The 27,548-nt window shown below is 44.0% G+C and overlaps 1 protein-coding gene across 5 annotated transcripts in view; it reads left to right on the forward strand.

Annotated features, from left to right (window-relative positions):
• Positions 1-27,548, forward strand: part of PAK5 (p21 (RAC1) activated kinase 5) — a 162,207-nt gene that overhangs the window by 108,257 nt on the left and 26,402 nt on the right. For 4 of the 5 annotated variants that reach the window (XM_077781970.1, XM_077781971.1, XM_021540280.3 and 1 more), the window contains one exon: positions 15,735-15,949. In XM_077781970.1, the coding sequence (XP_077638096.1) occupies positions 15,735-15,949 (215 nt within the window). Of the gene's footprint in view, positions 1-12,299; positions 13,682-15,734; positions 15,950-27,548 lie in introns of those variants that run through there. The other variant, XM_021540279.2, reaches the window with a different exon arrangement.

Genomic DNA, 27,548 nt, shown 5'->3' on the forward strand with positions numbered 1-27,548 from the left:
CTTTCCACAAAGGTCAGGGCATGAAGAGCGGATGGAGCACAGGGTGAGGAGGAGGAGGAGGAGGGAGGGAAGCAGATGGGCAGCGCAGCGTGGAGCTTGCCTGGCATTTGCTGCTTTGCTGTGGGAAGCTCAGAAAGGGCTTACAGTAGGACCAAAGAAAGAGGGGAAAAAGATTGAAACCTATCAATATTCAGAAGAGCAGAAGAAACAAATGTATTGACCTAAATGACCACTGGTGACTCAGAAGCTTAAGGGAAATATATGTAAATTGTGCCATTAACAACTTGAGGGCTGTGGGGAAAAGGGGCTGGGGGCAGCTGCTGACTTCTGAAGGAAAATGCAAAATAATGGAAATTGTTTCTTTGAGGGTCCAGTCTCTTCTGCCCTGTGTTCTTCCCCACAGAGACTCATTCCAAACGAGATGTGCAAGTTAAAATATTAACTTCTACCAAAACCAATTCAAGCACTGCTGCCTTCCTTGGAGGAGAGTGTATCATAAAGCTAATTTGGAGAATAATTTGGTCTGAATCATCTCCATGTGATGCACCCATATGAAATGCAGACTGATTGCAATTTCTGCCTGTGTTTCTCCCAGTTAAAAGCAAGCTGACCTGCAGGTTTTTGTTTTGGTGCATCTATAGGAAAATTTTGCTTTGCTGGCCTATTGTAATTTTTTTTTCTTATTCCATATTTTTTAAAATAAACAGAAGGGATTAACTGGAGTGGAAGGCTTAGTTGACCTCTTTCAAACAAATCTCCTCCCTAGGGAAGCTTGAATTAAACCCCCACTTCATTCCTGCCATTTAACTGACTGGTGATATCTCATCTGTAAAACAATGTACTCTGATTAAGCCTTAATGTCTTAGACTTTCAAAAGCTGATTTTATAGAGATACAGAATGTTTAACATTTGTCTTAAAACCTGCCATGTTAATAATTTATTAATATTCTATTCTGGTTATGTCTTTTACACTTATGTTTGCTTTTCACTCTGTCCTTGCAGCCATAGTTTATATAAATTTCCTACCTAATCCTTGCAATGCCCAAGTTTGCCTCTGTACTGCCTTGTTATGTATTTATTGATTTCAGTTCATGATTTCATTAAGGAAAATCCTTTTTATCTTTTTATCTGCTCCCATGAGGAGTTTCCTGTTGAGGACAGTTCTTAGGTGTTGTATTATTTTGCAATAAGCATTGAGAGTCAGAAAGGGAGAGTGGGTTTAAAATTGGTTTGGCAATGAAGATGTGTTTGAGGTGAAGTTTGAAAGGTTATTTTGCATAAGTAGGTAAGGAAGGAGTGGTGTGGAAAGGACGGGCAGGAGCTGATGGAATGAGTCCTTTGGGAGCCAGCCCCAGCTCAGCACATAGAGCAGAAGCACAGCAAAACTGAGAGCCCAGGAAAAACAGGTTATGTGGAAGATCTGCAGGGAGTCCTGGCTCTGCTTGGAAAGTGGAAATGAACAAGGAAGCTACTACTGAGTTCCTTTCAAGCTTTTGAGATTGAAGTATGCCTTTAGCCAAGAGAAAAAAGCTCTGCAGTTCCTCCTCCCAGTCCATAATTCCCTTGCTCTGATTATTGCCAAGTGTGGAAGAATTTACCTCTGCACATGTGATGGATGCCAGCAGCACTGGAAAGCTCTCATTGGAGGGGGAAAAAGAGAAAAAAGTCTTTTCTTATGTTTTCTGGTGCAGAGCTCAGTGGAGCATTTCAGATGCTTGTGTTCAGATTATTGTCCTTCTCCTTTGCCTTTTCCTCTGAATTACAAAACTACCTATTAATAGGCTGGTAGGCGAGCAGTGATTTTGCATGTTAAACAGTGTGATTGCTTCATCCCATTGGGATTGTGTTCTCTCAGAGTTGGACAGCTGAAAAATACATATATTGGTAATTAAATTAGACTTTATTTACAAATATTGGCTCAGAGGGTTTCCAAGTCAGAAACTTTGATTCCTTTTCGTTTCCTGATGAACATAAGCCTTGCTGGATTCAGACCAGATAATGTGAAGCTCAGTCTTTTTCCATCTTTACAAAATCTTGGCTTAGAAAATATTGATGAAGGGGAACTTTGATTTCCACTGGGAATGGGAGATAATGGCAGCAAAGAAGAGGGGGGGAAGCAACATCTCCTCTGGCTTCTTCTGCAAGGAAAGGGAGAAGGAAATGGGCTTCCTTAAATAAAGTCAACTGTAGCCTCCCTCCCCTGCACTTGGATGTGCTGCGACCATGGAGGGTTATTTTTCCAATTCTTCCCATTTTCAGCAGAGGGAAACAAAGGAAAAAAAGTGGCTCTTTCTTGGGTCAGAGTTCTCCCCCTGAAGCCAGCGGCAGTTGCACCAGGACCCAAATGATGCTCGAGAAAGCCCAAGACTGAGATGACACAGCTTTACAGTGGGGAAAAGAGAGATGAGCTTTGAATATTAATTTTGTGGAGGTATGAAATACACAGGTACCCAGCTGTGCTCTGGGTGTGATTTGTGATCCAGGTGCTCAGGATTTGCCCTAACCAGGCTGAGAGTGACACTTAGGACAGAGCTCTCAGAATTTTGGAATTTCCTTTGAGTTTTGAAACTCCTTTCCAGTAAATCAAACCCTGTGAAAGAAGTGTCACACCACCCTAGTAAATATAAGTGGGGATTTTCATTCCCCTGTAGATATCCAGATGCATATTTGATAGTCTAAAAAATGAATCCATATCCTGAATGAGCTGATGTTTTAAAATGGTACCATGGATAGTTAAAGTCTGCATGGCAGCTCCAGTGCAGATCAGCTTTTTCAGCCTGGGCTCCTGCTAGTGAGAGAGGAGGAGCTCACAGGGACCTAGCACCGATTTATTCAGATCACATCTCGTATGTGGGCGAGCTGAGCCTTCAGCTTTTGGCATCCTGATCCTTGGTTACTTGCAAGGACATGCCACAGGTGAGAAACACGGGAGGACAAGATGATGTTATTTCCATTTAAAACATTCAGCCTGAGTGATACAAGGAGAAAGAATAGTTATAATAACACAACTGATTGCTGTCAGAGTACTAAAAGGGAGTTCTATTGGAAAAGGCATTATACAGCCTACTGTGCTTTGCATAATCATTTTAAAAGCAGTTCAGGACATCTTCCTGGCTTTATCTTGAAGAAGGTTGAAATAATTTAGAAAGCCAGGGTTGTCAGTATGGCTGAGCTTGAGGCTGGGCACAGTTACACCGGGGTGGGTGCACAGGGAGCCGATGCAATGAGTGCAGAGACTGAATTACAGGAGTAGAGCAGAAAAATAGGTTCTGGTCATCCATTTGTGGTGTCTCAAACAATTTGATTCTCATGGTTGTCCTGAAGTCACCTTTCTGAAACCTTTCTGTTGCTTTGTGAAGCAAACAATCAGTCATCTCAGATGCCCACCTAGAACACACACAATTTTCAGGTCATCTGAAACAGAAAATTCCAGGGTTGTGTCCAAAACTTGAGAAAATTGATTTTTTTTTTTGGGGGGGGGGGGTGAACTATATCTTTAATGACTTTTGAGTTTTATGTGATTTTTCTATTTAAGTATAAGAAGGAAACAGTGAGAATTAAATGAGATATTTTGTAGGACATAATATTTAATTAGAACAGAAACTGTTATTTTTCTTTCTGCTAAGAAAATATTTCCTTTAGGATCCAAGCTCCTTCTGCACATTTAATTTCCCTCTCAGCCAGCGACTCTGCAGGCCTTTTTTTCCCTAAGTGCTGACTCTGGCCCCACCACTTGACATACCCACACATGTTCCCTTAATGCATTTTTTTGCAGTCACTTTCCTGGCTCATCTTTTGATTTCCCAGTTGTATTAGCAGCTTTGTTGGAGTCATTCCGTAACGAAGCAGGGAATGAATGAATTAATGAATCTCCCTGCCTCTGGAAACAGCAGTGAATGCAATCAGAGTCAGCATGCAGAGATGTCCTTTTCTGGTAATTATATCTTCTAATTGATGGTGTATTTTTGATGCTGAGCCCTTAAGAAAGACCTGCAATCTCAGATCTAAATATGTTAAATTTAAATATAGACATATATATTTAATCATAAACAGAGGGGTTAGAGTCTGATGGGTCACTGGCACCATTTCACCAAGCAGGATGGGAGCCTTGGGGCTCTGTGAGCCATTGATTGCTGAGAGATGATGGCCAAGTTCTTCACCTTTGCATAGCCTCAGCATCTCGGCCTCAGTGATAAATAAGATGTATCAGTCAGTACTTGGAGATAATCCTGCCTTCTCTCACAGACTCCTTGTCGGGATGGTATTTTCCCAATGAGAGCTGCTGTGAAATCAGTCAGTGCAGACTGGGGAGGGATGATGCCATGTTGTTCTAGCAGAAGTGTTTCTTCTGGGAGACAAGTAGCTTTTTAACATAATTGTCTGGAAGTTTGGGAGCTGAATCAGCTCATCCACACAGTCACATGGCAGCTTCTCATGGTGTTTGCAGAGCAAGATTCCTGGGAGTCAGCTGCTCACTTACCTGAGCAGCTAAGGCAAAATATTTTCCCTTTTTTGGTTTTTTGGGGTGTTTTTTTTTGTTTTTTTTTTTTTTTTTATTTTTTTCTGAGAGGCTGGAAGTGTCTTTTTTGGACCATTTCAGATGAAAACTCTCATCCTGGAGAGGATGGATGGGCTCAGAAAAATGCAGCATTTCATGTATGTGCATCCTTCTTTGGAAGGAAGGGATGGGAGCCACCTCCTGTAGCAGCACCATCTCTTGGAAGATGGCAGTGGTTGCCATCTGAGATGCAGTAACCTCTCCAGTTGCTCAAAACCTTCCTGCAATCAAAACCCATTTCTACTGTTGGTATTTAAGAGGTGGAAAACAATAAAAACCTCACAGTAGCATTCATCTTGCTGGATTTGCACTGAGATGAACATGTGGGTTCTTTCATTCAGTTTACTGTAGTTTTTGTTTGCTTTTCTGTGTCTGTCTGAAAACTTTCCTATCAGCTTCAGAGAGAAGGCATGAAGAGAAGGGCAGACTCATCATCACCAAACTGCTGTTTGGAGGTGGCAAGACACAAAGTCTGCATTGCTAGGTTGCTTGGCTCTGGGAAAAAAAAAAAAAAAATCAGTGTTGAGGAATTCCTCAGATGCAATTATTGATCATTGGGTCTTATCCAGAGGGAGGAGAACTGGGCAGACATTTGTAAACATTCCATGTTCTGGTAAACTTTCTGAAAAAGGCAATAATCAGTAAGCTCTGGAAACCCTTCAAGGGATCAGTTCTCATTTTTAATGTGGAAACAGAGTATGGCCTGACAGCAACTCAATAGGTAATAGGATAAGAATTGACTTTCAAACCAGCTTTCAAACGAGCTTTCCAGCACAATGCAGAGTGGAACAAAAAAAAAAAAAAAAAAAAAAAAAAAAAAAGAAAAAAAAAGACAAGAAAATATGTAAGGAATAAAAATTTAAGGTAGACTCTACACATTTATGATTTACTGTAGACTGTGGAAATATTTTCCCTTCAGTTACAGCAATACAGAGTAAAACCAGATAGAAGGGTAGGGAACCTGCAGTGATAACAACAGGCATGATTTTCATCTTGCAGGCACTTGCTGTGGATACATTTATCTATGGATCTGTTTGTTTGCATTTTAAAGACATTTTGATGTACCAAATAAAACTGATTTTGCACCATTTCTTGGCCAACACAGGTCATATCCTGTGTTTCATCCTAAAGATATTCTTATGAGAGGTTTGCCATTAATAATGAATGAATAATGAAGCATCTGTTCCTGTTGATCATTCATTGGAAAGCAACCTTTTTTTTTACAAATGTTATGGTAATAGAGCAATTCCTCAGAGCCAGCACAGCCTGTACTGTTTTATAAGTAAAATAAGAAATTCAGTGAATATTTTTGTAGGAAAATGAAGTGTGTTGAATGCAAACATACCAGTGAGGAGTTGTGGCAGGAGGTCAAATCCAGAGCCCCAGTGTCATTACCTTGCTCCAGTGGTAAGTAGTGCTGTCACAGGCATCTCTCCCCATCCTGTCCCAAGTGTACTTGTCACTGTGACACCTCTGGGGGCTGTAAAATCATCTCTGCTGGGGCAGGCACCCCCCTGGAGCCCCTCCTCGATGCAGTTTTGGTGTGTTCATGGATGCATCCAGCTCTGGATCCAACCAGCTCAAGATTAGCTGGTTTCTAAACCTAGAAAACATTTTGCCTCCTTTTTTTCCAAGCAAAAGCTGTCTTCTAACAATGATGAGAATACATCCTCAGTAATTCCAGGCACTTCTTTAAAACTGTGCAGTTCTGTGAGAGGTCTTTCCTGGGAGCTGTGGAAAAGTCCTACCATGCCTTGGTCATTGCTGAGGTCACGCTGAAAATGCTGCACCTCAAGCCCCGTGTTCAGCTGAGGGCCCTCACTTCAGGACAGCATTGCTGGAGAAGGCTCTGGAAAACTTGTCCTAGGAGGAGTGACTGAGGGAGCTGGCATGGCTGGCGGGACATTACTGCTCCGGCAGCTAGCCAAGAGGATTTTGGGGTGAAACAGGGTTGGTCTCTTCTGCCTTATCTCAGCTGGAAGGACCTGAGGAAGTGGCCTTTAGTTGTACTCAGGGAGGTTCAGATTAGATGCTTGAAAAAACGTTTTCACTGAAGGAGTGGTCAGGCATTGGGGTAAGTTGTCCAGGGAGAGTTGGTGGAGTCACCATCTCTGGAAGCGTTGGTTGGAGTAGATGGTTTTGAAGGTCTCTTCCAGCTTTGATTCTGTGATTCTATATGTTTGTAATCCCAGCTTTGCAGTTACTGTCAAGTACTGGGGAGGAAACTCAGTTTCAGAAAGTTAAAACTAAAGCTTTACGTGCAAACCCAGAATATTTTAGTGCCCCCTTGCTACAGGTCGGTGCCAGTCCATCTCTTTTGCTGAGGTTTTCCAAGGAGACCCCACTGTGTGGCCCAAAATGCAAAGAAGGTATAACGTGTTGCTCAGTTGATAAGAACAATTTTCCAAGTGTTTTTCAAGCACTTTGCTAAGTCATTTGATAAATACAGAATTTCATATCCTTGCAGTTCTTATCCTAGTTATCCCAACCTATAGGAATGTCCATGTTTACTAATACTCAGAATTAAAGTTTCACTGTTCTTGTTTTGATATTTCCTGCAGGTTTGTCTGAGCCCTCTGCTCATTTGTCTTCTCTACTGATAAATCATCCCTTTCAATTTTGGTAGTATTTCCTTCACTGAGTATTTTTTTCTAATTGAAAACATAGAAATCGAGTCCCTGCATCCTTTAATATAGAACACTATAGAACTGTCTTAAAATAGTGCTAATATCAACTCAGAGAAAAATAATTTATAACTGAAGTTACAGCAGTATCTTGAGACTCAGGGTGTCTTGTTTAATGGGTGCCTTATTTAATCCCCTCTCCCTGTGGATGTCCAGCATTTCCTACAAAGTTAATACCATTAATTATGTCAAGCTGAGCACCCAGAGGACTATTTGCTTCTGCAAATCTATAATATTTTCACTTGCTAGGGATAGAAATTATTTGAGTTACCTCCAGGGGTTTGGGGGGCTGAGGGGGGGTCTCCCCTTTAATCTGCCCAGAGCTGTTGCAAACTAATTCCCTGCACAAACCTCTGTCTCCACGTTGCTATTTATGTGTGCATGTGTATGAGATAATAGAGAGTGACTGACTACAATATATGCATTTAAGCTACTCAGCTGAAAATTACTGAGCATTAAAATCCCCTGGGAATCACAAGACTTCTAAATTAGGAAAGCACGTCAGTCAGTGTGTGGAAATGAGTCTCGTACAAGAGTAGCTTTCAATAAGAAGAATGAGTATTGTTCCTTGGAGTACATCAATCCCAGTTTGGCCACTCTGTACCAGCTTTTACTATTTCTCTGGAAGCATACAGGGGCTTTTGTTATTATTTTTCCTGTCTTTTGTTCCGTTGTGCATTTCTATTAGATATGTCTCATGGGCCAGCTATCAAGAGACACACTGCTGTGCTGTGCCAAATGAAGGCATTTTTAACCATAAACAAGGTATTGTGGGTTGAAAAGAACTGTGGACAATGACAAGTCCTGGACTCTTTGTAATTGTTTAAATGGTTTTTTATTATATTGAGCAGTGACACAGAAACTCTGAGAAACTGGCTGATTTGACCTGAGGTTGAAATGAGCAGAATGCTGCAGGGTAGATGAGGGGCTTTGGGAAAGAGGCATTTTTCTTGGTCTAGGCCATCAGTACATCTCTTTCCATGATTAAGGCATGTATTTTAATAGTGGTTATATTACTTAGAAGTCTGACCCATCTCAAAAAAATACCAGACACCTTGAAAATCCAGATAACTAGTTGAATCCTATTGATCATCAAGCTTTTAATTCTGAAACTTACACAGGCATGCACTGGAAATTATACTTCTATACTTTCACTGAACTGAAAGAATAGTCTGGAAAAACTATGTGGTCACAGGTGATTAATTTCTGTCAGTACATTATTTGTGTGCAGAAGATCTTACCAGAATGGTAAAAGACTCAAAATAGGAGCTGACTTTGTTTGTTCAGGATTTGTAGGTCCTTTTTGTTGCTGCCAGAGGGTCAGTGTTTAAAATCATCATTAGTAGAGTATGTGAGAACATTTTCTAAGGTGTTATTTTATTGTTCCCAAATTGAAATGCTCAAATCATAATGAGGAGCAGAGGGATGAATAGGGATCATGGGACATGGGGTCCCTCATTAGACAGGTGAGCCAACCTAGCATTCGCCTGCACATTGTCTATTCCCATGGCAAAACAAAACAAAACAAAAAAAAAAAAAAAAAAAAAAACAAACCCTTGTAATGAGCTCTCCCTCTAGCTAACAGCAGTAACTTAATAAATAAATACAAGACATGACCACAGGACTCACCTGCCCCTGGTTTGAGGTGCTCCCTGCTTCTTGGGTTCTTCCCATTTTTTTCCATCTTTTTTCCATCCATCCAGAATGACACTATGGGAGTTAGGAAAGCATTTAGGAACACTGTATGTGGAAAGTCAAACAGGATTTCTCCTTTTGTCAGTAGTGAGTCAAACCTGACCTGAAACCAGTGTGGTTTTTAAGAGTCTTTCCATGAACTTTATTGTCTTCTTATTCAGTTCACTCTGCTTTTCCAGGTGTAGCTTCTGGTTTTATCTCCTGAAAAATAAGGTAGTGCCCTCTGTATCTTCAGTTTAAAATAGAGATAAATTCTTCTTAAAACTTAAGCCTGCAGTCAGGGGCATGCTTCAGGTTTTTTTGCAAAAGAAGCTCATGCTCTGATTGCAGCCAGCAGCAGAGGGTCCCTGCCGAGAAGCTCAGAACAATCCTTAAACAGAAAGAAAACACAAAACTGTTGCTGTTCCTTAGTAAAGAAAAAAAAAAACAAAAAATTTTCTAATTTTTAATAGTTTTATTAAGTATAGTAAATATATTAAATGTATATTAGGTGTATAGCTGCACAGATATGTGTTGGTCTCCTTCCACTTGTCTCAGGAAGGAGCAGGAGCTCTCACTGATGTGAGCCAAAGAACCATCATCATTTTCACCTCTCCCATCCAGAGGATCTCTTCAGAGATTTGTGCTGCCATCAGTCCATTGCAGACATTGGCTTTCTCCTGGAGATTGAGTTTCAGCCCAGCTCACATTTGTCTGGAGCGCTGGCTCTGCAGGCTGCCTTGACACACTAATTTAATTTGTGCTTCTCAATTCATACTCTCTCATTTAGGATCAAGTATGAGGAAAGGTTACAATTAATCAGAGCAGGGGAACAGAGCCACCAAAGCTAATGATGTATTTCTGCATTTGGGCTGCTCTGGAGGGGAACAATTGAGGTCCTTGTGGTACAGAAAACTATTATTAGTAAGTAAAAAGTATCAAAAGAAAGCAACCTGCACCCATCTCCCAGTTTTGCAATCTGTGTCTCTGTCAGGTTTCTTAAAAAATAAGCATTTTATTAATGCTCCTGCCTGGAACTGGGTTTTTTGGCTGTGTGGCTCATTTGGGAGAAAATATGCCTTTTCACAGGACCTTTTCACAGCCCTTGCTGCTGCCCCCCGTTTGGGCTCACAGATGATACTCAGCATTCATTAAGGCAATTTTTATATGCTAATAACATGCCCATCCACAAGGAAAAAGAGCTCTGATGCTGCTTGCTTAGCTGAGGAACCATAGGGAATCCCTGCAGAAAATACAGATAATACTTCCTAATAGAAGATGAACTAATTGCTGGTTGTTTAAAAGCAAACATGTTGCTGGGCTGGGGCAGACGGTGAACACAGAGCCCCTCCTGAGGGAATATTTTCAGCCCAGCCTGTGCTGGAGCAGCAGTGAGGTGTGTGTAGGAAATCCTTGCAGGCTTGCCAGGGTGGCTCAGGGTCATGGTGAGCACACAGGATTTTCTGGGGTTAGTAGGACACTTTATCTGGCTCCCAAAATACCACAGTAAAAAATAAAGCTTAAATAGCTATAGCACAGAGTAATTAAAAGTTCCATTTTAAAGTAAAAATTCCCATCTCACTTCATTATTCTAGGTACTGACTTTGTACGGTTACTGTGCGTTTTTATGTGTGGCAGAATTTCAAAGACCTTTACTCGGTTATCTGGGGCCATTTGGGATGGCAAGGGCTGTTGTCACTGCTTAAGGGATGCACTTGGAAGACTGGTAGTTTTCAAGATTACAAGATGTGAAAGTTCTTTCCAACTTTTGTAGTCTTTTTTAAAAGAGCAGCTATTTGGAGGAGGAACAAAAATTTGCTCTGACTTTTTTATTGGGAACAGAAAACAGGGCAGAGTTAAAGAGTTCTCTCTTATTTTGTAGATTAACTGAATTACTCTTAGGATATGATAAAAGATACAAAATACCATTAACCTTAGAATGAAGTAATCCTTTTTTTTCATTTTATTCCTACTGTCTTTGATCTAACTTGCTGTAAATGTGAAAATTTGTTCTTTGAGGGCAGTAACATTCTGGAAAGTCTGGACTTTCAACTTTCAGTTCATCAGTCTTGGAGTGTCCTCTGATGTCACATACAGGAGAGGGACAACTCCTGGAAAAACCCCAGGATGGGACCAAACTTCTAAGAGTGAACAGACCTGTGACCTCTGTGTGAGCTGGCAGGGCTTTAACCTTTTGTGGGAAAGCTCCTGCTGGAAATCCTGTCCTGAGCACAGCCTACCATGGGAAAGTCTGAATGGGCACCCAGAACAGTACTGCCACCCTCTTGCTCCAGTGTGTGGGAGTGGAGGATGCTTCTTGCTGGAAAAACCCCTTCATCTGGAACTGGGAGGCAGCACAATGAGAGTGCAGTAGCTGACTGAGTGGATTTATTTCTAATTTGCTGGGTACATCACACACCTTGCATGGGCATCATCTCAGGAAATTTCCTCTGTGGGCATCTGGTCTGTCTGTGAAAGACATGGGTGAAATTTGGACCTGCCTAGGAGCCCATGGCACTGTGATGTCAGTGAACTATTTCTGTGCACAGAAAGGAGTGCTGTGCAAAGGAGCCAAGTCTGCCATAGACCTAGCAGGCAGGGTGTGCTGATTATCATGTAAGTTGATTTGTTAGGCACCACAGTAAACAGCATTAAGGGCAAAAGCAGTGATTGCTCCTGAGTGTTACCTGGTGCCTGCAGCAGCCAGTGGAGATGTGTTACTCAGCTGTTACTCAGCCTCAGCAGGCACCAGCAGAGCTCTAGCACTGCTCCTTTCCTGGGCAGAAATAAAGATTAAGACAAAACTGAAATTGTAGAAGGGTTTGGGTAACAATATTCATAGCACAATTCCCATATTTCTTCTGTTGTCCCTGTTCCTTTCCCATTCCCTGTGATACATCTGGGACCAGCCTTGCTGTGGGTTACTCAGGAGAGGTACTGAGTACCTCATTAGGTGCTGCAGTAGTCTGATTTTCCCCCCAGTACTGCATTTTCCTCTAGTAAGTGTTATGTCCCTATTTTTCCATCATGGCTTTGGTTCAGAAACTCTGTTATCTGTAACACTTGTGCCACGGCTAGGCTGTGGGTTGAGGAGCCCTTGGCATGGCTGCCTGGAGCTGAACAGGCTCAGCTTCTGGCTCTCCCATTACAGAGCAGACTTGCTTTAGGTGTTGCGCTGTCCTTCTTACTGAGTTCATTGTTTGCTTTCACTGGAGGGCTGCCTCCTCCAGACCTCACATTTACAAGCACAAAATTCACGTGCTGCATCATTTCAGCATAAGAGCAAGTAAAGAATCTGTAGAAATGCCCCAGTGAAGCACTGCAGTGGTGAGTCCTGTTTTCCCCACAAAACCAAGCCCAGTGCCATGAGTAGTAGCTCCCCCAGCCCCCTTGTGTCAAGTGTCACCTTGTGCCATGTGCCACTGGAATCATCCAGACTATCCCTTGGCAAGGCACGTGCAAGGAGAGGACAGACATCCTGGTTGTGCTCATCCCACCAAAATAGCATCAGATTACAAGTACAATACCTCTCATTTCCTCTCCTTCTGTGGGGGTGAGCACAGGAGGATCTGGACAGAGAGGTGGCATTTGCTGAGAGCCCTGGCACAGTCAGGGCCACGTTGGAAGCTGTCAGGAAGAATTAAGTAAAGGGTGAGTGCTCTGGCGTGGGGATGGCTCAAAGGCAGCTCTGCAGAGCTGTCCTGCAGCCTTCCTCCTCCCTGTGCCTCTGATAAAGGCTGCCCTGTTGTCTGGGGGATGTTTTCCCAAATAATCCCATTAGGAAATTAGGGGTTCTTAATAACTGTGAGAGGATTGCTGTTTCCTGTGAATGGGTAGGTGCCTGAATGAATTTCATACATTTTTGTGCTCTTGATACAAATTTCATAAGTTTTCTGCTACACAAACATTATCCAGCATCCTGGAAAGCTCCATCAGTCCTCTTCAAAGCACTTGGGTTATTCCTAAAATGGCTTTAGATATCTTGAAGAACATGTAGTCATTTACCAGGGATGTTTTCTGCTTCCTCGCCTGATTAAACCAGTCCTTTCTTTTTTGTGTCATATTAATAGAGCTGTGGGAAAAACTGAATCATCACTCCATTTTTGAGGTATGAGGACCAAGCACATCAGTGGGGACTGAATCAGGACACTTAGAAGCCCAGAGCATAAGGTTTCACAAACTTGGCTGCCCCAAACCCTCATCCTCAGACAGATGAGGAAAACAGGCAGCATCATTTCCATTCTTTGGGAGAAATGAGGGGAAATGAAGCTTCCTTGTGACTGCTGTGTATGCCATAGCTTTTTGGAGGGACTATGCTGAGGGGAGGTTGGCTTGGACTTGCAGTGAAATGGAGGTAACTTGGTGGCTGGTACTTTGTTGAATGAATGTGCTGTTCATTTTAAAAAGTGGTGTGCACTGTGCCAACTGATGGGCTCTTAGTTACCTGATGTTGTTTGGAGCTCGGGAGGACTTCAAGCATCCAGCAGCTGCCTTGGAATGCAAGTCGTGTGGGAAACCCTGGCATTGATCAGAGGAAAATATTAATGTCTAGAGCTGATGGTTTCAAATGTTACTCCAATAGTCTCATGGATTCCTGTCCCTGAGGCGAATGAAATCAATGCAGTGCCATTGATCTGCAGCTGGATGCCACTGGTGGAACCACTGCCTGACTTGGGACTGCCTCTGTTTGAGCCTGGAACATGGAGAATCTCTGAACAGAGAGCAGCCACCATGGCTTTGGAAGCATGTCTGCAAGTGCCACAAGGTACCCAACAGACCAAAGCAAAATAAAACAATTATGATGCCAGGAAAGGAAAAAATACACATATCAAAGTGATTGTATTGTAGGAGGTTTTTGGAGAGGAAGGGGAGGAAGATACGCAAATTAACAGAGCTGGAGAGAAACTGTCAAAAGAGCAGGAGATTTTGGGAAGTTCAGAGTACGGTAGAAAGCCAGAGAGGTGTGTAGAACATGAGACCTGTGAAGAGAGGCCAACAGGAGCAAGTCTGTTCTGTCTAAAAGAAATACCCACAAAAAAGACAATCACCTACAAATACACGGGGTGGGACTTGATTCAAATAATGGACTTGATCTTTAGATAAACTAGTAAAAGGTAGTGAGGGTGGAATAAATGCCTCATTTATCACCATATCTTTCCTTAGCTGCAGCAGCAGCACAACTGTGTTTTCTTCTCTGAGCTTCTCCTCTGCACCTCCCAAATTAAAGTCAGGAGCAGACTTTAATTAGAGAAGCACTTCTACAGCTGTGATAGAAGAGCACTGGCAGCCTCCTCACCCTGCTGCTATTTCAGATCCTGCTCAAGTGCTTAGCTAGCCTGCTTGAAATGGCCCAGAGAGCAGGGTGGAGGAGTATTGTGAAACGGCAGAAAGTAGGCAGAGAATGTTTCCAGGACAGGACAGGATGTCACTGAAAAGCAGCAGGACCTCTGCCTGTTTCCCTGGGACCAGGAGTTTATCTTTGCCTTGCACAGCAGATTTCTGGAGTCCTCCAGAAAGTCAGTTCTGAACTTGCTTCAATAGAATTGTTAGGCTGCACTTCATTTTAAGGTGGGACCCACCAACCCAAATATTAATGCAGGTAGAGTATTGGCTATTTCCTTTGCCAGTAGAATGAGCAAGTACCTTTATCCCTCTCAGTTTGTAGCTTGTGCCTCCTTCCAATGAAACTTCTCTTGCCCCAGCTAATCTATTATCCTAGGTTCCCTTGTGTGCTCTGAAAACCTCCTGCTGCCTCCTCAGGAACTAAACAGACAGGAGGAAAGCAAATCAACTCAGTCTTATCAGGAAATAACAATCAAAATTTACTAAAAAGTTCACTTTCTGCAGAGCAGGGACTGTAGCAATTAGCTTTAGCACGCCAACCCAGGTGGATCCAGTGACAGAGAAGCTGGGAAGGTCACATTTCCTCCAGCTCCTTGCTTCTATAGGATTGGAAGGACTCCTGTCTCTTCTCCACACCACCTGCACAGGAACTAGAAGAGCTGATGCTCCTTCCTGGACCTTCAAAGGCATAGGGCTATGATGTGATGAATCCTGCCCAAGCCTGCTGGCCAGCAGCCAGGGACCTCTGCCCATCTGGGCCTGAACCCAGGTGCTTTGGGCATGTGGCTCTCACGGCAAATCCTTTCTCTCCTCAAGAAGTCAGGCCATGATATTTGTAATAGCTGATACCTGATGCTTTTTTTAAGCAGGACCCTTCACAAATGCAGAGGAAGGCCCTTGGCCCAGGTTGGAATTAGATCTGAGCTCTCTGTTTTCATTGCTGAAATGGCACAGGAATAATTCCCCTTGGAGTGCTGCTGTGAGAGACCTAGACCTGACATGGCAGAGCCAGGCTTTTGTCTGGGATGGGTTGTCTTTGCTGGGATGTAAAGCTGTGCCTGCATTTGCTCCCCCTTGTATCAGGGCACAGCTCACCACTTATCCAAGTGGTGTCCTTGAAGCAAAGCCATCCACTGCTGCTGGCATTGCTCTGAGCTTGGAGCTTCCATGGGGTGCAACTCACAGCATGAGCAGAGAGAGGAGTGCAAAAATGAACCTGGGGCTTTCTTTCCTGGGAATTTCTTTGTTTCAAAAGGCCTTATGGACATACCTAGTAAGAGACTGGGTTAATTTCTTAACCTTCCTTCTTTCAGAAAGGAGGTAGATAAGTGCTTGCCTTGCGCAGATCTCAGTGTGTGCAGTGAAGTTCACAGAGTAGCTGGTTAATGACATCTACTAAAGTTCCATGTGAAGTCGAGACAGTGGCTGAGGGATACAACAGAGTGTAAACATGTAGCTTTTTATCTTTTCTCTAGATCTTTCCACCATGTTTGGGAAAAAGAAGAAAAGGCTGGAGATTTCTGGGCCCTCCAACTTTGAGCACCGGGTCCACACTGGCTTCGACCACCGGGAGCAGAAGTTCACGGGGCTGCCCCAGCAGTGGCACAGCCTGCTGGCAGACACGGCCAACCGGCCCAAGCCCATGGTGGATCCCTCATGCATCACTCCCATCCAGCTGGCTCCTATGAAGGTACCATACTGGGTCCCTCGCAGCCCCTCAGCCTGCCTTTAATTGCCTTAATGTCACCTGAACAAAGCAATGCCAGCAGCATGTGGGTTTTGCATGTCAGCTGTCCTGGGAGGCAGGCACGGCTGGGAGGGAGCTGCAAATGCAAACATTTATCAGCAGAACTGCAAGGAAAAAAGGATAAAATTTGTGTATAAAACTTGTGGGAGTGTCTCTGAAGAGCATGAGTCATGGGTCTGGCGGGGGCTGAGCTTTCACGCTTCTGGGCTGCAGAAGAAAAAGTCACAAGTCCCAGGGGAGACCCAAAATGCTGCTCCTCTGCAGCATAAAGCTCCTTGATAATTAATTTAAGAACAGTGCTTTAGGCAAAGGCAGTTTGGAGCAAGGGAGAGAGGGAAAAGTACACCAAAGGAAAGAAATTAAATTGCTTGTTCAGCCGGGCAAGGAGCTCAGGGAGGGATCTGATTGCACCCGCTGCTGGGGGTAGGATGTGGTGATGGAGCTGAGCTCCTCAGTAGGTAGAAGAATGAGGGGACACAGCCCAGATTGTGGCTTGGGGGGCTCAGGCTGGACACCTGGGAAAAACATTGGCTTAGAGGGAAGAGCAGCATTGGACAGGAGCCATCAGGATTTCAGGCTCAGGATTCTGGCTAATTGCCCCCGATTCTGCAGTTTCTCTGGGACTGCACATCCTGACATCCATGTGAATCATAACTATGTGATGGTGGTAGCCAAGACCCTGCCAGCCATGCACCTTTCCCTGCCATGCATCTGCAGAATAAATTGAGGATTTCATTTTCATGTGGATTTTTCTGTAGCAAGGGAAAATCAGATAATCCTGCGAGGACAGACCCTGTAGTTATATTTGCTAAGTGCTCTTTGCTAAATTTATATTTTCTGCCTGCTCCGGAAGGGCACTCATCACTTGCTGATCAGGGCTGTTGGGTGCTGCTGCAGGACAATGGGGATAAAATCAAGGTCTTTTTTTTTTTTTTTTTTTTCTGTAATAAAATATCTTGCTGATAATAGTGGCCCAGAATAATGAGGAAAAAGGTAGGTAATCTTTTTCCTGCTGGTGGAGGAGGGCAACTTTGTTCCAAAGCTCTTCTTAACACCAGAAATATCTCTGGGTGTTTTGACGTGAATACATGAAAATGTTTTACAATGGGGGGAAGAAAAGGAGTTTATTATCTTGCAGAAATATCCTCTATTTCCTACAGATCTGGAGCTATAAATCCCTAAGCTTAAAAAGTATTAAATTGCATTACTTTTCTCAGCATTATAAAGTTCATATGAATCTGTGTCTTGGCCTTTGGATGTGTGCCCCTGGATGTGTGCAGAGCTGGGTTCATGTCCCACTGAAATAATACATGGTGAAGGACCAAGCCCCAAATGGGAATCTGGCATGTTTTGAAGTACAGAAAATCACTGTTGGTTCTTTCCAAGAAACTGTAAATTCTTGCTTTTCTCCCGGTGTGTCAGGGGTCTACATATGTGCATGTGCCAAGGATGTACTTTTCAACTAAACTGTCCTGCGCCAGGAAAGGGCTGGGGCCAGGAGTCAAAATGTGGCTCCCAATCCAAGCTCATTCTTACAATGTAGCCTTGGGCCATGGTGATCCTTGATGCTGCCTGCATCCCAAGCATCTTCCCAGAATGTGTGTCCCAGGGACAGGATGCCTGCAGCCTGGCACTCTCATGGGGCTGAGCACAAAGCATCTGCAGAGACACATCCAGGAAGGAGGTTCTGTGCAGGTGGAAAGTGTGAATTTGGAAGGAGATTACTCACCTGCAGTTGATTGCATGCCCACACATATAGATAGGTGAGGAAATGGGGTTAAGACTGAAGGATTGAAGAAATTGTGCCTTCACCATCCTGTTTCTTAGCCTCTCTGAGACACAGTTGCAGCTAATTGAAATGGGACTCCATAACAGTGCTAGAAAATTTTAATAGCAACTAAGAGGCATTGACTATCAACTGAGAATTGGCTTTTAACTCTATTGCAAGATACTAGTTTAATGTATTTTTGGTAAGAATTAACATGCTTTGTTTTGATACAGCTTAACTTATAGAGAGAAGCTGAATTGCAGTCACTTTAAAATTAAGAATATTTAATGTTGCTAAACTAGTTCGGTATAAACATTTAATTTAGACTAATTTTAAATATGTGCACTTGCACCAGTACCTTTAGTGTTTAATGGGTATTTGACACTGAGGATTTCCTAACTTGGCTGAGAACTGTAGATTTAAGATGCACTTGCAGTTCATGAAGATAGGAACCAAAAGTTCTGGAATCTCAGTATTGTTTAGAACTTTCCTCTTGTCCACACAACAGCTGATAGTTCAGTTAATGCACTGATGTGTAGCAGGAGAAGACCCATGGTTGTGCCCTGAGTGACAGTATTAAGTCAGGTTGAGGCATTTGGCCAGAGTTCATGCTGTGAACATACATATACATACAGCAGCTCTGTAACTCTGCTCTTATGTGCTCCTAAATTTCTTTTCCATGTAATTCCTTCAGTAGTGACTGTCTTTGTGGTGTGAGGCAGCAGTGTCCTTCTAACTGGTGCTCCTTTGTGACTGAGGAGTTGCACACATGAAGGACACACTTTGACAACACCATTTCTGGTTTTGAGACAGAACTGGTGTTTGCTTGCTTTAGGCTTCACCAAAGCTGAGGCAGAGGAAGGGAAAGACTTTTTTTGCAGCTTTCTCAGTTAGTGGTGTTTATTTGTTTCCCAGCCTGCAAAGCAGATCTTTTGGTGTGTAATGTCTCCCTTTGTGTGAAACCAATGATGATAAATACTCTCAGTGCTCTGTCTCTGCTCAAAGGCAGCAGCAGCAGTGATGATGGCGAGGCAGTGCCCTGGGCTCTCAGATATCCTGGGGGATGTCACCCCCTGCCTCTGTGCTGCCTGCCATGAAAGGCTCCTGGAGCTTTGGCACACACGTGGCAGCCGCTTGTCATGGAAATATCAGCCCATGAATCCCAACCTGAGCTGACTGTACAGAGTCATTCACTTCAAAAACCACCAGAGACAATAATGGGATTCCCCTTCTCAGTGTGGCTGACCCAGATACCAGCAGAGGATTGTGTATTTCAGGTGCAAGCACAAGTATAGCACAGCAGAAAACTTCATGAAAAATAGAACAGTGATCTTGATAGGTTTGAAGGGTAAAGACAAGGAGGGGGTGAAAAAAGGCTGATTTCCCACTTAAAACATCCCTGCATGAAAAATGTGAACAGCCTGTATCTGCCTGTACTTAAAACAGACTTCATAAAGTCTGACATCCTGTTGCCAGGCCTCTTGGTCCTCTTGCTTCAGTACTTTGTGGTTTATTCCATGTGTACATGGGGCTCCTGGTTTGCTGTTTGTTCTCAGCACACAGTATGCATGGCTTATCTTTGCCTTTATGCTACACAGAAGCTCCAGATTGTTACCACCCTTTGATTTTTGGAAACTTCAGAATTGATATCTAAGCAAATGCATCTCCACTCCATTCAAAATACCAGGAAAACATACATCAGAACCTTTATTCTGGGGATTTTTGCCAAAAGAGTTCATCATTGGCTTTTGTAAAGATGCTCCATTCACATTCTTCAGTGCCTGCTGCTGTCAGTGGGAGCAGGGTGGCACTGAAGACTTGTTAAAATCCTTTCCCATGTTTTCTAGTGCAGGGACCAGCTGAGCTCCCCACTTCTGTCAAGTTACTGGAGGGAAAAATGCCATTTGTTCCTGAGAAAATACCATCATGGGATTATTCTTTAGTTCTCTGTGCTGCTTCATGTGTCAAGTCTTCATTGTGATGGTTTTGTTGGTGCCTTGGGTAGTTTCATCCATCCACACTTTCAGCAAGATCAAGATTCCCAACTTGAGAGTGACAGTGCCGAGTTTGTCCTTGAGAAAGGAAGGAAGCAGCTGTCTGTGTTTGGATGGCTAAATATGTAGAAACTTCAAGAAAACTGAATCCTACCTGCTGGGGTCTCCTCACAACCTTCTCCCTTCCTCCGCAGTAAATCCAGCTGTGCTCATGTGGAGAAATTTCACTTTTCCTGTATTTTCTGCCCCATTTCCTTCCCTTGAAGCACAGGTGTGAGGGGGTGAGGGCTTTCACTCCCCGTGGTGTGTGCCATGCTCTGAAATGAGTGTTAGCACTGAGGGGTGACACAGAGGGGTCAGTGTCATCCAAGGCAGAGCAAGATCCTCAGCTTGACATCAATGCTGTACTGTCAGGAAAATGGCATGAGCCTCCACAGTGCCTGGGGGCTGGGCTGCCTCCAGGGTAGAGGAAACACTGTCCTTTCCATCCCTTCATCAAAGTGCCCCTGGATGCCCCATGTCTGAGCTGGGGTGCACATTAATCTCAGATGCACATGGGCTGTGCCATGAACAGTTCATTTACCTGTGTCCTGCCACACGTGGATTTTGCAGAGCAGAGAATTTCTGTAGGGGACAGACCACAGGGTTGCCAGCTTTTCTCCCAGTCTTCCGTCCTCATATCTTTGAGGTCTGATCTATATGGTTTGTCTTAAAATTTTAGTTTTTCTCACTTTTGTCTCAATCCTTGACACCAATTCTGCAGAGTGAGCTTTTATTTTTAAAACTTTTCAAAGTTTCTGCAGATGCATTTCAGCCTCTCTCCTACAAAGAGAAAAAAAAGATCAGAAAATGAGTAATTGGTTGTGGCCCTTTCAATACCTCTGACATAAAAATCAAAGTTTTTGTTTACTCTGCATGCAGACAGAAGGAAAAAAGGCAAGTATTTCTCTTCCCCATCCTGTTTGGCCTCTTAAAATTTTCCCAACAATGACATTCAAGCCTTGATTAAGGTGACATATTTTTCCTACACTTACTTGTCCTTGCTTAGATGGAGGGGATACTGTGCACAGTGATGGTGAGTGGTCAAATACCTCAAAGAGGAGATGAGTGAGGGTCCTTGTGTGGGCTTGAGCAGTCAGAAATATCCAGATTTCATTAGAAAACTCCATGCCTCTCCTCCCTATGTGGAATTGCACGGGGAAAATGCCTGACCAGGAAAAGGGGAATTTAGAAATATAGAGCTGTTCAGAGGCATGGGAGCAGATGGGCAAAGCAGCCTTGTCCTGACCTCGCTTCCTCACCCTCCCAAATTTTTATTTCTGTTTGACAGCTCCTGCCAGGACAGGACCTGGAAGGCTGCTGACATCTCCTGGGCCTTCCTTGTAACCACATCTTGGAAAGTCCCACTTGGTTGTTAATTCCAGGTTCTGCAGTGGCACGTTTGGTCTGGTGCTGGCTCAGCTGGGACAGGGTGAGGGGCTGTCTCCAAGCAGGGCAGGAGCCAGCAGCTTGCAGCACAGCACATCCTGGGTGCAAGGAAAGTGTTTTGCCACCAAGCATGGTTGAGCAACAGGACAGGACCCAGGGGGGACTGTGGGATCTCAGCCTTTGGAAAGGAGAGGGCAAAATGTGATGGCCAACACCCTTTAGCCTGATCAGATTTCCATGTTAGCCTAGCTCTGGAGGCACAATTCCCTTGTAGCCACAGGTCTTCTGTGTTATCTTCATCTGCAAGTGATTATTGTCAGATTGGCAGTTGGCCCGTAAGACAGCCCCACTTCCAATTTATTTTGATCACTGAATAGGAATGCGTGTGCTGCTGTATGCTCTTGGAAGAAAATGCTGCCACACATTTAAGAGGAAGTTTTTCTATTGAAGGGATCATGCTTCACCCTTGAATGCCATTTGTTTTACTGTGTCTGTGAGTGACAATGCTACTTCAGTTATCTCTGTTCCCCTCTACAGATATAATACAAATATGCCATCTAGTGTCCATGTCTGACTTGGTATGAGAAGAGCCAAGTTACAATTTCGTGTAATCTTGCAGGAATTTAATCACTGGAATTTAATCTTGTAGGATTTTATTCACAAATAGAAATGAGCCACAGTATGAATCAGTGCAAGAAGTACACAGCTCAGAAGTTTTTTTAATTTTATCATTATCACTAATATGTTCTCATATGTTCTGCATTGTACAGAGGAAACTTTTCAATTTATTTCTGATTGTCTGATTTCAGAAAATTTTGTTTTATGAAAGTCCTTTAGAATAACACTTTTGCTGCCTGTGAAGTTGATTTTTACAATAGAGTCACTGTTTAAAAGTCATCTGGAGAATGCCCTCAATATCAAGCTTTAAATTGGTCAGGTGGTGGACTGAGTGATTGTTGTAGCTCCCTTCCAGCTGAAACAGTCTGTCCTATCCCCTTCCATTCTATTCCATTCTATTTCAAAGGGAACACCTCTACCCATTAATTGATATATTCTCAGTTCTTCTTTAAATTTTCAGTTTCTGGCTTCTTCTTTATAGTTTTGAATTTCTGCCTTTCTGAACAGCAGAGTTCTTGATCAGTAGCTCTTTCATTTTCACACAATTGTCTTCCATGCTGCTGAAACATTTAATCCAGCCTGTTTTTCTAGAGCCTCATTTGGAGAATCAAAACCAGCATCATTATCATTTCAGACTGACTCAAAATACAAGATATTCCTTCATTTTTCAGTTCAACTAATGTGCCAGAAAGTGAATTATTCACATACTTTTTTGGCCAAGATGTTGGTCCTTCATGACAGCCCTTCAGGTTCAGCCAGGTACATTTGTCTGCAGCTGGACTGTGGACACCAACACCAGGACCTGGCCATCCTAGGGAAACACTGAGGCTGCCAGTAAAAAAAACCCTCTCCTAGAACACAGATTAAATACTGTAAGTGGCAAAAAAAAAAAAAAAAAAGTTTTTCCACATTCCATCTTATTACTGCCCTTTAAATGTGCTGAAATGAAGAAGCAGGAGCAATGCCTGCAGGAATGTGGTTGTCAGAGGTGGTTGCTGTAACTGGCAGGGTGCAGGACTCCCCTTTGCTCCCCTTTGGACTCTGAAGACAAGTTGAGCCCTGCTCTAAAGCCTTTAGTCCATCATTCTGCCCCTCTGCCTTGGAGAGGTGGCATGTGGTTGCCTGTTGATCATGTCCCTCATTGGAAAGGTCCCTGACATCCCCAAAAGAACCTGTGCTGCCATACTCTCCTCTTGCAGGCAGGCTCACACCACCACCTGCACAGTCTCTCCCCAAGGGAGTCTTGGAGTTCACTGTCTGCAGTGAGGGGCCCTAAGGAAGTTCTTCAGAAATCCTTTATCTAGCAAGCTTTGCCCGTACAACAGTTGGCATTGGTTAGAATTGCTCCACTTACATGACAAAGGAGTTGCTTCCAATATGATTAGTAAAATAATGTTTTAAATGCATCAGCACTGAGGTTTTATGTAATATTAGTGTTGGAGGAACCTTGCAAGGGTAAGCTTTACTCCTGTTATTGAGAGCTTAAATGGATGAGCAGAACTTTGCAGTACACTAAAGACTGAAAGTAAACTTGGAGTTCAGTCTACAGCTGCTGAAGCAGAGCAGCCTTTAGAGCTCAACACCCACGTTAACCTATAGGTCTACACATTAAAGGGCCAGACTCTTGTGCCAGCATTTCAGAAATTGAATCTGGTCTCCTCTGGGAGTACCAGACTGGGAATACTCTCCAGGTAGCACTTAATAACCTAAAACAAGCCAGGAATTAGATCCTGACCAAGGACACTCATAATCAGGTTCTTTTTTTAACATGGAAGTTGGTCCCTGAAGACAAATCTATAGGACACTGTTCTAGTAATTCCTCTGGCTGGCTTTCCTGTCCTGGAAAATGAGCCACACTCCCAGCTAGCTGCCTGGAGGTGGAGGGCTCCATCACTGCTTCATGTGGCTGTTGTTGTAGCTCCTTCTCATTTGCTCAGCCCAGCTTTTTACTCCAAAGCCTTCTCTGTAGTGACCATACTCTCTCTGGGGCCAGGAGCAGAGCTCGGGCCTGGGAAGGACCAAGCAGATGGAGGTGATGCTTTTGTGTTTTTTGCCTCCTGGAACCTGTTGCATGACTATGGTCCCCCAGAGCGAAGCATAGAAAATAAGCAGTGAGGTGTGAGCAGTGAATGCTTTCCCCATAAATGTTTGGAAGGGCAGGGTGTGTTTTACCAGGATCAGTCACACAGCCCGGCAGGCTCCTCCTTGGCTTGGCTAAGAAAGCCAAACGGGAGCGGCATGTGCTGGGAGATGCTTCGTTTGCACGGGCTGGCCGAGCCTCCAGGGGTGCTGCTGGAGTGCCTCGGGCTGAAAGCTCAGTTGGAACGTTCTCTACTCGTGGTCGGTGGTGGGAACCACTAGGTGCTAGCAGGCAATCCCTGCATTCCTACCCGTGTGTGTCAGTGTCCTGAGCGCTAATGAGGAGCCTGCTGGGGCATCCTGATGGCTTTGCTCAGGGCACATGCTTCAGCCCACATAGTAAAGGTCTCTGGAGGGGATTTCCACAGAAAATGTGTCCTGCAGAATCTACAGTGTACATCAGCACAGGGTGGTGCTTGCTTCTTCCCTTTCATTCATCCATGCAGTTCAGTTGCAGTTCAGATTCTGCAATCTCAGTGACAGACTTGTCCCTAGGTCTGCTAAGGAACTTGGTTTGAGCCCTTGTAGTGCAGAACAGAAACCAGTGACAGTCCCATTGAACCATGCTCCATATAAGAGAAATCTTTATTGTCCCTCCCAATCCAAACCATTTTGTGATTCTATAATTATAACCAAACAGCCACATTTATTCAATTCCAGCAGAGTTTAGTTCAATAGAATCAGAGGGGGAAAAAATGTTGCCAAGCAGCTCACTTACCTGTCAAGTCAAAGCTCCAGGTATAAGTGTGCTTTTTTCAGTCTCCTGCTCTGACATGATTAGATCTGGGCTTTGGTGGCTCTCTAGGAATTTGAAAGTGCTTTGCTGAGCTTTCTTTCTTGTCTTTCCCTTCATGGAGGATCCAATTACACCAGACAAATGCTATGTATTACCAGGGAACACTGACTTACCTGCAGAGACTTTTAAATGCCTTTTCTGTTGTCTGTGGGATGAACGGTGTGCGCCAGAAAAAAAAGGGCATTTCAGATACAGATCTTTGGAGAGAGAAAAGTGAATGAAAGAGAAGTATTTAGGATGAGCATTTCTGCTTTTTAATTGCTAAGATCCAGCAGGCATTAGTAGTTAGCTATCAGGATCACACAGTTAAAAGGATAGCATAAGATTTCGAATTTTACTGAATTTTACAGTTTTGTAGTCTGAGCAGAACAGTAATTGGTATCTGTGTCCTAGTTTGCAGTTAATGATTCTCACAGAGCATAGTGCACATGAAGGTCCTTATTGCTAAGGCTTATGTTCCCCTGTGAAGCAGCACTTCCCAGGAGCATGGGATAGATAGGTGTAGAAATCTGGTTTAAACACAGTGGTTTTAATGAACCACCCTGGGAAAATGGTCTGTAGCAGGAGGGGAGGTGTGACTCCCAGCACACAGCCCAGGCCAGGGGAAGCAGCCCCATTTTTCCCTGACCAGCAGCCCTTGCTGCCCTTCCCCTTCTCCCTGCCTTGCCGTGCTGCCTGCAGGGCTGGAACAGGGAGGAGCTGCTCTGTGTCAGGCAGATTCATTCACTGAGCGTGTCAGAACCAACCTGCTGCCAGCACAGAGGGCACTTGGTGGCGGCGCAGCCCAGCAAATGGAATCAGATCGAGATTAGCCTAGAAATGTTTGAGCAAATTCTTGTACACCAGAGATTGTCGTGCTGGGATTGCTTCACCTCTGCTGCAGAGCATCCTCTGAAATCTCCTGCCTCACTTTGTTCCCATCAAGAAGGTGTTTGATTTGCACTTCTCTTTTACAACAGGGAATAATTAAATTATCAGCTGAGGAAGCTCCTCGTGTCTTTTGTCTCACCTGCCTTGTAAGTTTGACCTAAACATTAGATTTCTGCACAGGAGCACTTTTTGCTTCATTTCCATGTTTGCAGATGAAAACCATTCAGTGGGAGTCAGTCCTGCTTCCTTAGGACATTCCTGTGGCTGCATTTCCCATTTGATAGTGTCTTTGAAAAGAAAAAGTAATGTATTTTCTTGGAAGAAAGAATACTGCAATTTAGAATGCAGATGAAATTTTATTTTGCCAATACAAATTCCTGGATTTCCTGAAATCAAGGAGTGAGCTTTCAGGAGAGGATGAAGGCGTCCAAAGCAGTCAGAGACATCAGTCAGATTAAAAAGTGCCCCTTGCATGTCGTGTGGCCAAGAATGCACAATTTTAGTGTGTTAGGAACAACTTTGAAACTTTCTGGCTGTTTTAAGGCCGTGAGACTGAGGCATTTTTTCGCACATTGCCAGTACAGGATGATTTCTCCTGCTGTACCTTGATAGTGCCTTCCCTGCCACCATGGGCAGTGTTCTGCACACATCACCCTGCCCTTCCTCGGGGTGCTAATCCCAAATTCACAGGGCTGAGATTGCAGGGACTGTCCCAACCCTGAGCAGGGCTCAGGCCAGCGAGCCCCATCCATCTGCAGTGCTGGGGACTGAGGCCTCGGCACTCACCAGCATCTTCTTCCTCTCTCTGCCTCTGCCTGATGATTTATGGAGTGCGAAGGTCATTGACAGCCCTCTGCCACAGCTTGCAGAGCACCAGGAGCTCCTCGAGCTGGCCCCACACACTTGGAAACAGAAATGTTGACTTTGTCTTCAAGCACCTGCTGTATATGAAGCTTCCTTTGCTGCGACAATACAGTTCTAATTGTTTCTTCTAAATTAACGGAGTGTCAAAATCGTCATTTTAATTAAAACAGGAGATTACCCCAACCACAGTGGAGTGACCCAAGGGCCTCTGCCCTCCTGAGCAAGTGTCCCTCTGTCAGAGCTGTCAGATGAAGGCAATTACTTCCTGAGCATAAAATTTTATCACACTGGAATTGACTTAAATATTTCAGAAAGCTCAATCAAACTACAGCCAGAAAAATCTTTCACTGAGGAAAAAAAGCACCAGGATCATTAATTGGGTTAATGCTCCATCAACCTTGCATTTGTTAATGGGCATTTGTTAAGGGCACGAGGGGAGCCTCATCCAGGGAAATTTCATCTCAGCTACAAAGAGGGTTTATGCTGCAGTGTGACTTTGTGAATTACAGTCTGTCCCTCTCCTCAGTTTTTTAACTGGGGCTGCTGCTGGAAAGCAGACTGCATTCCCTGTGTGAGTGCCCTGTACCATTATGGCAAATGTAGGGGTGAGTGGGACTGGGAGGGTGGGGTTTGACACCACCCACCCTATAGCAGGGCTCCTCTGCCTGTGGAAATCCCACCCCAGCCCTTCTGTGGCACTTCCGGTGAAATCTGTGATTGTGGCATGTGGCTTCGTTGTGGGAAGGCTCCTTTGAAATGCCTGTCAGCCCTGGGAGGACTGACACGGTGCTGTGCCCCACCAGATCCCAGCACCAATCACGGGTACATGTAGGACACTGACTCTGTGCCCTAAAAACAGTGGCACTGGGTGTGGTGTCTCAGTGTCAGCACCATGGGGGACACCTATAGCTCCTCTGGAGTGTAGCAGTAGGTTCTCAAAGTTGAAGTATTTGGGGAGCTGGTGGGAAAGTGTTGTTAAATTCTTGCAATTTCTAATGCCTTTGTTGAGAAAAGTGGGGTTTTTTTTCCACCCCCACATAAAAACCTGGAAAAATAAGAATCTAG

This window comes from Lonchura striata, chromosome 3 (assembly GCF_046129695.1).
Source record: "Lonchura striata isolate bLonStr1 chromosome 3, bLonStr1.mat, whole genome shotgun sequence".
NCBI lineage: Eukaryota > Metazoa > Chordata > Aves > Passeriformes > Estrildidae > Lonchura > Lonchura striata.